The following is a 12877-nucleotide window of genomic DNA, read 5'->3' as shown; positions in this document are numbered from 1 at the left end:
TCCTGAGCTGGCTGCGTTCTCGACGCCCATCCTAAGGTAGGTTTCTGCTCTCGACCGGCAGCTGGCTCCTGATTCAGTCTCTGGAAAGGGTTTTGGACTGATAATATACCCATCCGTTCATTCACATTAGCTGCATGCTGAAGCTACAAGAAAAGAATTAACCTTTTATTCCTTCTCTACGATTAATACCAAACTCTGTAAACAGCTGACATTTCCTCTCTCCTGGGGGGGAGCTGGTGGTTCCCGAGTTTGGAAACGTTCTGGGAGGTTAAAGTCGGCTGGAGGAAGAGCAGAGCATTTGGCCCAGAAGCGGTGTCGGCTTGCTCCTTAATTGAGAACAGTGCTCGCTCTTTGGTGTGGGGGCGCCTTTGGCCCGGTGGCCCTCACGGATCCATTAGAACCAAAGTCCAGTGTTTAGAACCCAGTATGAGTAAATGTATCCGTTGTAAACGTCATCCTTCTGAGTTTTATAGACCCCCAGGTAAGAGACTTTGGTTTCTTCAGCAGTTTGATTGAAAGATCTCCTTTGACTCCCCTTCTCCCAAAGGATCGAAACATGATTCTGGGCAAGCATGGGTTCTTCGTGAACCCCTCAGACTCCGTGGCTGTCATTGCTGCCAACATCTTCAGCATTCCGTATTTCCAGCAAACCGGGGTCCGCGGCTTTGCACGCAGCATGCCCACCAGCGGGGCCCTGGACCGGTAGGTCTCTGCATGCCCTCGGGCCCCCGGGCCCCTCTCTGGGCCGGGACTCTCTTCCTCCCCTTTCAGCGAGGACGTGTGCACAAGGGGTGCTCAATAGCACTTGTGCCGTGCCGGGCGGTGAAGTGCTTTCCAGGTTACACGGCCCCCGCCCCGTGCTCCCTTCCATCCAGCACTTACCCCCGATCCGAGCGCCGGCTCACTGGACGGGCTGCCCTGCTCGACTGCAGACTGCTGCGGAGACAGGACTGTCCGATTCAGTGTCCCAAACTCTGCCTGACCTCCATGTGCCCGGCACACAGTAGGACACACACACATCATCTAGGAAATGAATGATTGACTGTTAATGAGGATGAGTAGGTGGCCTTTCTGCTGTGGGAAGATGTTCTGGGGAATCGCTTCCTTTGGCAGCATGTGCAGAGTTTGGGCAAAAGAGCAATTTGGAGTGAGATCGGTGTTCCGGGGAACTTTTAGAGAAACGTTCCTCATCCACCCATCCGCGGATACACACACACAGACACAGTAAATGCTCATTGATCCAAAATCTACTTAAACAGGAAGCTCAAACAGTTAAAAAAATTGCATTCAATTCTTATGAGAAAGAGAGGACCCAGCGACATAGACAGTTGATCTTCAATTTCCTTATCTGTTTATTTATTTATTATATATCACCTCATTTACACCCAAGACAATTTAAAAATATGAGTAATAAATAATAAATGAGGACTAGGGAGAATATTAATGAGGACATGTTAGGGGCCCAGTAAACATTTGCAGAATGATTGGATAAAGAATGAGTCAATGAAGAAAAGGTCAAGGTCTTGGGGCCAGCCTGGTGGTGTAGTGGTTAAGTCTGTGTGCTCCTTTCTGGCAGCCCAGGGTTCGCGGGTTCTGATCCTGGGTGCGGACCTGTGTACCACTCATCAAGCCATGCTGTGGCTGTACCCTACATACAAAATAGAGGAAGATTGGCAACAGATCTTAGCTAAGGGCCAATCTTCCTCACCAAAAAAACAAAATGTCAAGGTTGGAGAAGAAAGTAGAATGTGTGTATCTAGGCTCTTATAACAGCTCATATTTATTGAACATTACCTTGTGTTAGACGCTAAGTACTTTGTATGTTTGAAGTCACTGAATTCTCAGACCAACCCCGTGAGGTGAATGCTATATGCAGCCCCCCTTTACAGGTGGGAACACAAAAGGATGAAGAAGTTAAGTAACCTGTCCGAGGTCACCCAGCTGGTAAAGGGCTGAGTCAGGATGGAAGCCAGAGCCCTCACTCCCCACCACGGGCTGTGCAGTAGTTTCCTATTGTGGGGTGGGGGTGTGTTACAGAATTAGTGGTCACTCCACTTCAGCCAACAGGAAAGTGATGACTGACATTCGTATGTGGTTTGTAGTATTCTCAGAGCTTTTTCACGTTCGCCATCTCAACTGATGCTTAAAGAAGAGGAAACGGGAGGTCACAGACGTTAGAGTTTTGTCTGGGACATTGCAGCTAAATCAGAGCTAGGCTTTCCCAGTTCTGGTGCTTCTGCCCCATAGCGTCCGTCTGCAGTCACGAGCTGGTTTCCATGACGCTGTTGTGCGTGAGACCTGTCTGGTCTTAGAATACCGTCTGTGTCATCCAAGACAGTTTAATTCAAATTTTTGGAAAAATTGATAATCCACATAGAGAATCCCGACAGAAATACCTCATTACCCAGATAAAATTTATTGCACTTTCAGTTTTCAAAATCATAGATTTAGTTTTCCTCAAATGTTAGAGTGTAAACATGACATTGTTCTGCTAGCACTAAGGCGGGCATTCTGGAAAGGAAACCCCACTCCAGCAGTGAACGAACTGTGGGTACTTTCCTATTCAGAGGGAAAAGGATCTGAAAGAAAGGTCACTCAGAGAAGGTTTTAAATAGTCTAAAGAGTGTAGGGAGAAGTAAAGCATGTGTTGGGAGGGGGGAGCAAGGATCAGTGTGGGTGACATTGGTGCTACTGGGAGACCCCACTGGCACTGTCCCGCGGGGCCTTCTGGTGAGCTGAGAGGAGCACTGATGGGCAGCCCGTGGCGGGCAGTTGGTCATCCTGCTGTGTGGCCTTGGGCCGTTCACATCCCCTTCTAGACGCCCTTTCTTCCTCTAAAAGGCTGAGCTCCTAGATGCAATATCCTCTGATTCTGGGGTTATAGGTGCATCAAAACATCCTTCTTCTGTGCTTTGTACAGTGGGTGTAGATGCAGTCTGTATCCAGCACACCTGTAGCTCAGTACCTTAGGAAACAGCCTGGCACATTGTGCTACTGTTGCTTCTTCGGAAATATTAGACTCAATGATCTGAATTAATTCTTTCTTCTTCCCCTCCTACCTGCTCCTCTGACTCCACATATAATAGCCCATTGTGCACAAGTTTTCTCTTACAATTTTCCCCCAATCTTAGAATCATGCAGGCCTCTGAGCAGTGCTCAACGGGACCCCTGCTTACGATAACAGTTGCTGTTTTCCGTCCCTCACGTGGCTATGCTGACATTCCTGTTGTGATGTAACTTTGGTTTCATGCCTTTGAAGGGTGGCTAATGCTACAAAGATCGCTTTGTATGAGACCCCAACTGGCTGGAAGTTTTTTGGGAATTTGATGGATGCAAGCAAGCTGTCCCTGTGTGGGGAGGAGAGCTTCGGGACCGGTAAGTGGGCAGTCCTGCATGACCGCTTCTTCCCTGTAAACACGCCTTGCAGTGAAAGCTTAGATGCTCAGGCGGCACTGAAATAGCATCGGGAGCTCATGTATCCTAATCAAGACCCTGTTTATTTATAACAACTCTGATGACGGCGACACATTTGAAAAGCGGCGAGCACCCACAGCCCAGGAGGGCTAATTTTACTTTCAGAGGATCCCGTCTACCGAGACAGGAAGTTTGGGGGCTTCTTTGGCAGCATGGTCATTGAGTCTGTAGGGATTAAACAGAATGATAAATGTATTTTCTTCTCTCAGTGGTCAAGGAAACCTTTATAAATGTTTTCCTTTCTGGGAAGAAGGACAGTAGAGGGAGTTAGTTTTTTGTTTTAATTTAGGAGGAGGTTTCAGCACAGCATTTAGCCTTTCTCTTTAATAGACCCAACTTTTCTATGGCAACAAATCGTGATTTCTTAGGGTTAAATGAAGGGAGACCGTTAGGGTGGAACTAAGTTGTGAGGTGATCAAGAAATTGGAATACGTCCTTGTCCATGAGGATGCGTGTGTAAGTTGTGGTACAACGAAAGAGTGGAACGTGGGATGCTTTGGGGACTGTCCCAAGACCCTTAGACCCCAACCTCTGTGCCATCCCTCCTCGTTTCTGACTGTCCCACTATTGACCTGAAGTGCCACCTCCGCGCCCTTTCTTACTACCCCTTCCTGCCCACGTCAGTCCCTCTCTTTATCCACCATCCACTTGCGTGTAGCCCTCTCCCACCTGTCAGTCTCCAGCCAGGTTGCAAGGTGCTTCAGTGGCCACATTTCCTCTCCTCCGGATAGTCTCTACCCAATATTTTGAAGTAAAAGCACGAATCTTCTTGGTCCTTCAGTACTCTACTTCCATCTTTTGGTGAAGAGAAGAAGATCAAAACCAAGCATTCTATCAGCCTTGCAATCGAGTTGTAATTCATGCAGGTTAAACAGAGTAGAATCCTGATTTCATTTCTTTTCCAGCAAGTCTGGGAGTAGGGTGGGTAGAATGAGTTGGTAAATTTGAGACACCTGTTCACAAAGTTCTAAGCAATTTAATATCCTTGAGGGAGTGGCACTACGCCTTGGTAATGAATTGAATTGAGAGCATTAGAGGGTATTAAGAAAGATGGGTGAGTCCTGGGGTTGAACAGTGTCCACAAAGAAGGCTAGATGATCTCCCAAGGTGCTAGGTCTTTGGTCTGAGGATACAAGGCCACTGCGTCGTCCTTTCCTACCTCATAAAATATGAACGGTGCCCGTTACTCCATGGGATCCTGGATGAATGCCCAGTGAACCTGTGAGGTGGTCTTCCCTCCCGTGAAGCCCCCAGCGGTCTCCTGGCGGGCTTGGTATTCATCGTTCTTCTTTAGGGAGGAAGCTGTATTTGAAGGCAGGCACCACGCCTTAACGTTTGGTTTCCTAACCTCGCGCACCTGTATCAGTGCTGAGCCTAATGAAAAGAGAAAAGCCTAGAAAAGGGTTCCCAGGGTGTTTGGGTGTGTGGAAAGATACTAGTTCTGTGAGAGGGTTCTGGGTTCAATGAAAATTGGGAAACTTGGATGTTTGCCGTGATATTAACATTTGAAGATTCTAAAACATTCGACTGTAAGGAATCCTGTTTGTCCAGTTTTACCTAAACATAGTTCACTGTATATCTCTTTTTCTGTGGTCTATCTAGTAACACCTTGCCCCACAGACCCATGTGGGAAGCACTGGGCAAGGTGGGTCAGAGCCCTGGAGCCAGGTAGGAGTCCCGGGTGTTGACAGGCTGGGAACAGGCCTGAAGATGGGACAGCACAAGCTGCTGCTCTCTCACGTGACAGGCCTTCAAATGCTAGAGGTTTGCTCTTCTGCCGGCGCCCACCCTTGGTTCTCCAGTTCTTCCTCACTTCACCTTGTTTGTATACTCAGCACCTTCTAGATGCTTCCAAGTTCACCACTGCCCCTCTTAGAAGATCATGTCCAGAACTGAGCCCAAATCCTCCAGGGCTGACCTGACAAGTAAAGTGTAGAGTAGGAAGATTATTTTTAGACAAGTGGGCACTGTACTTTTCTTGATATAACTTTCAGTTATGTTAGCTTTTAGGACGTTTCATAGTGCTGTCTAGCCCATGTGATGCTGTGGATAGTTAAACCCCTTTAAGTTTTTACTCGAGGAGTATTTGCCAAGGAAAGTCTCCCACATTATGTTTGTGGAATTGACTTCTCTGAACCCAAGTATTAGACTTTAAACTATTCCGTGTCTAAGTTTGTTCTTGTTTATTTACTTATTAACCCATTCAACAGATACTCAGTGCCAACCTTGGCTTTCTCTTCCTTCCGATATCTTTTATATGCAAAGAGAGAATGCCTCGTGAGTATAATCCACAAGCTCATTCTGTCTGTCTTTGAAAAAAAAAATTGTTCTGTAATGTTCCTGAGATAAACATTTTAAAAACCAGGCTGCATAGCCAGGGGTGTCCGCCGCTGTGGATGGGCGCAGCCGGACTTAACTGACCTTCTGATCTCCTTGTTTGTGAGGAGTCTGCTTCCACCCACTGGGTCCCTCGCCGGCGAGTGCCTGCCAGGGCGCCTTCACCGCTGCTCAGGGCGGACATTAGTGATTCTGCAAACCTTAAAATATTTGAATTCTCTAGCTCAGTGGAGCACAGGGTAACTTATTTCTCTACTTTTCCAGGCGAGAGCAGAGGCACTTTCTCAGGAGAGCCTCCCTAATCTTCCAGAGTGGGTCAGATCCCCTTCTCATGGGCTCTCATGGCACCACACACTTCTCCTTTCTTGCACATATTGTAGCTGTAATTTTGCAATTATTTATGATTATTTGGTTAACGTCTGTTGGCTCCACTGAAGTTCCGTGAGGACAGGAGTCACGTCTGTCTTATTCTCCATCGTATCCCCAGAGCCTCTTAAAGCCCAGCATAGAAGAGGTGCTCAGCAAACACTTGTTGAATGAATGAGCGAACACACTCTTCACTTGGCACCCTCCATTTAGACAAACAGAATGCTGGTGTTGGAAAGGAAAGGACTTTGAAAGCCGTTCGCTATAATGTCCTGTGTGTTGCTGGACTCACAAGTGACCAGCCAGTGCTCTTCTGCTTCAAGACCCCCCTCAGTGAAGAGTCCCCACCTACTTATTGCCGCAGTCTGGGACTTGTGGGCACCCAGCCCCACTCCCGCTGCCTAGTCCAGCATTGGAAGCCCAAGGTCTTTGTGGGAAGAGAGGAGCTTTTGTAAAAGAAAAGGAAACGTTTACTTGCAGAGCGGGGCAGAGGAGTCAGCCTTAGAAGAACCGGCTCACCAGAGAAAACAAACCACCAGCATTTAAAAGCACAAGCCGTAATCTGACTAATGTTACCAAGCAGACATTACTCTGCTCATGGTGGAGAAACAGCAGCTGTCCCATGACTGTCATAGCCACAGAGGTGAGGACACTTCCTCGGACATCTGCATCACAGATGCCGGGGATGAAGGTGTTTTTGTCAGACACTCAGAAATGGGCACCAGAACTAGACAGGGCGGACCTGTTATTTTTGGTTGATCTCATGGTGCCGAGCTGTTTGCTCCCCTGACTGTGGATGATGATGTCCATGTTTACACACAATGGCGGAGGGCAGTGTGGTCAGTTCCATCCTACCTTGAGCTTGTTGGGAGATTGAGAAGAAAACAGAAAGTGAAGTCACTGAAGAGAATAGAATGTCCCCGCTTTTGAAACTCGTCCTCAGGAGGTGGGGGCTTGAGAAGAGGGGTGGGAAACCAGGTTAAGATCAACTTGGTGTCGCCTGGAAATATGCCAGCAAACTGTGATCTGGTCATGTCTAGAGGTCATTGATATTTTCTTCCTGTCCCGTCTTTAAAAGGTCCTAGGGATGATGCATTCTGTAGGAGTGATAATTTGAAGAAGAAATTTGCAAAGATTAATGCTTTGCAAATTTCTTTTTGCTTTTATTTCTTATGAAAAGTCCTTTTTGTTTGTACTTCTTTCCATCGACTCATTCCTCAAAGTTTATTGGACTTCAGCTGTATCCCCGATGCTGAGGTAGGCTTAAGGGGGACAGTGGTGGGCACGACCTCCTTGTGAGGTTCTGTGGAGTCCACACTGGGGAAGGAGGTCAGACCCTGGCCAGGCTGTTATAAGTGTGTGGATAGAAGGTGCAGTGTAGGAGCTCTGGGAGCCTATTCTCGGGCCCCTGACCTGTTCTGGGGTAGGGGATGAGGTTTTCTGTCTGGTTCCGCCCATTCTAATCTGCATAGCTCTTGAGTATGTTTTCCAACGGAAAGGTTAGAGCACCCCATCTCTGGGGGTTTCCCAGACAGAGTACCCTGACAGAACCAGCTGATGCCCTGATTAGAACTAAGTCACTTAAATGTTACCTGCACGCCTGTCTCCCTCACATGTGTGTCTGTGTTCACCTGTGAGGGCAGGGAACAGATCTTATTCATCCTGGTATTCTCTTAGGTACTTGGAATGTGGTAGGCACGGGGTCATGTTTGTTGAGTATCAAATGGAGGTGGGTTAAGATACAGCTTCTGCCATCAGGGGCTTACTCCTTCCTCCAAAGAAAACAGAGTTCCAGGGGCGCTCACAGGGCAGTGCAGGGTTCCTGCTGGATGGGAAGGCTGGGAGTGGCTGGGGGGAGCCCCCTGAGGGCTGGTGGGATCTGGAAAAGGCTTCCTGAGGAGCTTATCCATGCTTTCAGAGCCAAGTCATTTGTGCAGTGGAAGCCAAAGAGGACAGGACTGTGGACAGAGCAGGTGTGCTGAGCTTACCAGCCAGTCAGCTGGGCTCGGGCCATTCCCAGGGCAGATCCTTGAGAGCTGACTGTGTGCCAGGCACCAGCCAGGGACACGCTCATAGTCTAGGGCGGGGTGAGAACAGACAGGGTCTGAAGGATAGGGGTAAGCACGGAGGGCCAAAGAAGGTGTGCTGCATGGTGGAGGTGAAAGTCATCTCAGGAGGTGTTGGCCAGACTAGCAGGCATATGTGGAGAGGAAATTTCCAGGTGGAGAGATCAGCGTGTTCAGGAGACTGAAGGAGAGAGAGGGATGGGCAGAGAAGGGAGAGAGGCAGAGACAGACAGACAGACAGACGCTAGTGTTTTCAGAGAACTCCATGTTGCTCTTTTTCAGCTTCCACATCCACATTCGCAAGGCCTGCCACCTGGCAGGAGTCTGGGCGCTCCCAAGATGCCCATGCCGATAGATGGAACCTAATCCCTAAACCGGCAGCTCATGGCTCGCCCAGCAAGGTTGACATTTTTCTTGGCTGAGACCCAGAATGTGCTGAGTTTATACTTATCACAAGGTGCTGATGAGGCCCAAGTAAAGCGACAGGTGTTTGAAGATGCTGAAAAGGCAGAATTCCCATGTGCTCACTTGGTCCCTGAGCTGCACCAAGTATGGGGAGACCCATCACATCCCCGCTGTGCGTTCACGTTGGCCCGGACCGGTGCTGCTGCTGCTGGCGTCTCCCTTTGCTCCCAGTTAAGCGAGCCTGGCTTCTTTCACTTTTTTTAAATTAAAAAAAATGATGCCAGTAATTCACATTCATAATAGGAAAATTAGATAAAGGAGAAGAGAAAGCACTGTGATCCCCACTGCTCAGAGAAGAGAGCATGTTGGGTTATGTTTCATTTTCCTCCCCAATATGTACAGTTAAGGGACTTTATTTTTAAAAGCTTAATAAGGTAGTAGAAAGTATTAATTTTCCCTGAACGTTTTTTATTTTTCCCTTATTCCTAATGGTTATGTTGCATCTATATAGTACTTAGTTATAAGGTATGTCCTCTTTCTATCACAGCTTATAAGTGACAGTCTCAGATCAGGCTTTCTGACTTAAGTATAAAGCATTTTCCATTGAACCACAACTGCCAAAACACCGATAGCTTCAGAAGCAGGTACACACACCACTGCCTTTTTTTCACTGGTAACTTCTCATCATTCGTCAGAACCCTAAAGAAAATGGGATTTACCCAGACTTCCTGAGTATTCGTCAGAGTTACTTCGAGTTTTATTCATCCAAGGTGATTAGTGAGATTAATCAGAGTTCCCAAAGAGGCTGGGAACGGCCGTGGAGCGGATGGTTGGCTTATGTTATCCAAGGCAGGCGGTTGTTAATAATATGAGGTATGTGAGTTAGCTATCTCCAAGTAACTTCATCAGACTGGGGTAAGATTTTTAGGTTTTATTTTCATTTCCACATAAAAGAAAGCCAGATTCTTTACTTAGAAAGCTGGAAAAGCACAAAGGGACAAATGACCCGTATGCTTTCAGTCTAGCCTGAGAAAAGACAAGAAAAAAAGAAGGAGGAGAAAAGACTAGGAGAAGCCCAGAGAAATAATCCGAAGCTGTATATTCTGTCCTGAGTTCTCAGTATATTGGGAAAGCTACTGGATCGTGGTTTCCAGGGTGAACTGTTGCCAGAACATATCATCATTTGCAAAAGCTGGTGAGATCAGAGAGCTAACTTTTTGTTCCTTGAAATAGCAGGAAAGGCAAAAAGAAAGTCCACTGATATAAAATTAAGTAAACATTTCCAAAGTTTGTTATATAAAGCGCTAAAAGTATTGCCTGATATCTCTGGTTTTGCCAGCATCCAGGTTTCGAGGACTGTTTTTTCTAAAAGCGATATGTTACTGAAGAGAAAATCTTTTGGGAAAAAAAGTTGTATGTCTTTATGAAGCAAAGGGGGAAACAGAAAATGTTGGAGTAGATTAATTGATTGATTGATTCGTGCCCTTCTTCGCAATTAGCTATTTACCATATCCTGTGTGCTCTGTTGATCGCCAGACTCAGTCACAGGAGAAATGAGAGATGCCTCTAAGAAATGCATGGTTAGTGGGGCGACAGGCTCACAAACAGATGATTGAGGCTCAAAGCGGACGGCACTGCACCCCATGTTTAGAGCAGGTCGCTGCCGAATAAGAAAGAGAAGGTAGCTCAGGACTGCCCAGGGATGCCGGGAGCTAGGCTCAGAGACGACGTTTGCGCTGCGTCTAGAAGGATTGAGAGGGAAGTGACGATCCTGCTGCACAGCCAGCACTGTGCTTGATACTCCCAACCGTTCTGAGAAGAGGACGACCGAGATGACCCGGGGGAAGTCGAGAAGGGCAGACAGGCACATGAGGAACGTCAGGCGTGATAATATGCAGAGGGCCTGGGTGGAGTCCTACTCGGAAATCAGAAAGTGAGCCCAATGTCGTCTGCCTTTTTTTAGAGTAAGGAAGGTAAAGGCAAAAATGAGAGTTCTGTTCCGCGTCAGGCTCTTAGAAAACAATCTCCCTACATATCAGCACCTCCAGAGGAGCCAGTTTATTGTTTTTGGTAAAGATTTTAGCAAGGAGACAGATGTGCTATGGTTGATTTAACCAAATCCCCGTTGGCTAAAGAAAGAGGTCCTAGGACTGGAGGGGCTGGATCCACAAGCAGGTCCATTTCGAAGGCTTGATTCTTGTTGCCACACTGCTCCCCGGAGGCCGAGCCCTCGCAGCCTCCACGTGCTGGAAACCCGGGTCCCTCACACCGACTCCGAGACGCGGTGTTCTCGGTTTTAAATCTGTGGCTATTTGTCAAGCAAGTAGCGGTTTCTTATTGTGATTTTAACTTTAATTTGTCTTCTTGAAAATATTGCTAGCTTTTTGTTTTGTTAATAGGGTGCCTGCATTTATTCTTTGGTGAATTGCCTGTTTGTATCCTCGGCCTGTTTTTCTATTGAGTGTATAAGAATTTCTTATTAATGTATAAGAATTTTTTCTGTATTGAGTGTATTAAACATCTACGTTATGTGGCAAATGTGTTTTTTAAAGTTTGCCAATGGCCTTTTAATTTTACCTATGGTAGTTTTGCTGATAGAAATGCTAATTTTTAAGTAGAGAAATACACAGATTATTTTCTTGTATGAATTCTGAATTTACGTGTATTTGCCATCTCCAAGATTTAAAAAAAGATTTATATATTATGTCTTCTAGTGTTAAAAGTTTTCAGTTTTTACATTTGAGTGTATAATCCATCCAGAATTCTTGAATGGTTTTTTCCAACTGTTTAGCTGGTTATCCAAATACTCTTTCAAAAGTAATCCAGGGGCCAGCCTGGTGCCACAGCGGTTAAGTGCACATGTTCCACTTCGGCGGCCCAGGTTGCCAGTTCGGTTACCGGGTGTGGACATGGCACCGCTTGGCAAGCCATGCTGTGGTAGGCGTCCCATGTATAAAGTAGAGGAAGATGGGCACGGATGTTAGCTCACGGCCAGTCTTCCTCAGCAAAAAGAGGAGGATTGGTGGCAAATGTTAGTTGAGGGCTAATCTTCCTCAAAAAAAAAAAATCAATCCATTCTTTTCCTGCAACCTTGAAGTGACACCTTTATCATATCTTAAAGGCTCGTATGGGTTTGGGTCTCTTTCCAGATGCTCACTTTTGTTCCATTGAGCTACCAGACTATTTTAATGGTTGAAAATTGACGGTGGTCATGTTCTTGTGCTATTTGTTTATTTAAGATTTATTTTGTTTTTTCTGCTCACATTCATACTTTATAATTGATACATCAAGTTCCACCAAATTATTCCGCTGACATTTTTATTGACATTTGCCTTAAATTTCTAAATTGCTTTGGGAAGCATCAACTTCTTTTCAATATTATGTCACTTTGTTCAATACGTGGTTCCTTCTGCGTGTGTGTTCAGGTTCCTCAGTAAAGTTTCATGACTCTTTTGGTTGGGTCTTCATGTTGACTGTTGAGTTTATTCTCAAGCATTTTGGAGGCCTCTCATTTCTCACAGCTGCTTGCTGTCCCCTGATCAGGTTCTGACCACATCCGTGAGAAAGACGGACTCTGGGCCGTCCTCGCCTGGCTCTCCATTCTCGCCACCCGCAAACAGAGCGTGGAGGACATTCTCAAAGATCACTGGCAAAAGTATGGCCGGAATTTCTTCACCAGGTGAGCCGCAGCCCGGCCGGGGCTCCGAGGAGGGTGCACAGGTGGGCAGGGAGAGTTTGCACGCATACAGACTTTCACGTCTTAAGTGATAGTCAAACCCTAGTTCATCCAGCCTCTCCCAATTGAGGATTTTAACATTATTCAGTCAGAGTTGAGATGAAGTCAGCTTTTACATTAGCCTTGAAGAACGAGGCTTGAAAAAATGTAGTTAACATATTCGAAAGAGTAAATGTTTTGTAAGCCTTTTAAATGTACCTCTCAGGTGGACATGATAATAGTTTTGGATTTAGATGCAGAAGAATGGATTCAAATTTTGTTTCTGCCCCTCAGTAGATTGGAAAGTCATGTAACCTCTTTCTCTACTCAGCTTTCGCATTTATAGAAATAGAAATAACATTCCAGTTAGGAGTGGATTGAATGAAACATGAGTCTGAAGGTGTTTTGCAAACTCTGGGCACTAAAAGTATAGAAACTGTTTTCTGAAATTATGGAAACAATAATCCTTAGTCTAGATCAACTTTTCTGAGTTATTAAAATAGGTGCCTAAAGG

The 12877-nt window shown here is 46.2% G+C and overlaps 1 protein-coding gene across 2 annotated transcripts in view; it reads left to right on the top strand.

Annotated features, from left to right (window-relative positions):
- PGM1 (phosphoglucomutase 1) overlaps positions 1-12877 on the top strand; it is a 58744-nt gene that overhangs the window by 37986 nt on the left and 7881 nt on the right. For both annotated transcript variants that reach the window (XM_070591868.1, XM_008524394.2), the window contains exons 6-8: positions 548-702; positions 3260-3375; positions 12192-12327. In XM_070591868.1, coding sequence (XP_070447969.1) covers positions 548-702; positions 3260-3375; positions 12192-12327 — 407 coding nt within the window. The remainder of the gene's footprint in view (positions 1-547; positions 703-3259; positions 3376-12191; positions 12328-12877) is intronic.

This window comes from Equus przewalskii, chromosome 24 (assembly GCF_037783145.1).
Source record: "Equus przewalskii isolate Varuska chromosome 24, EquPr2, whole genome shotgun sequence".
NCBI lineage: Eukaryota > Metazoa > Chordata > Mammalia > Perissodactyla > Equidae > Equus > Equus przewalskii.
This window is presented reverse-complemented; position numbering and strand designations above follow the sequence as displayed.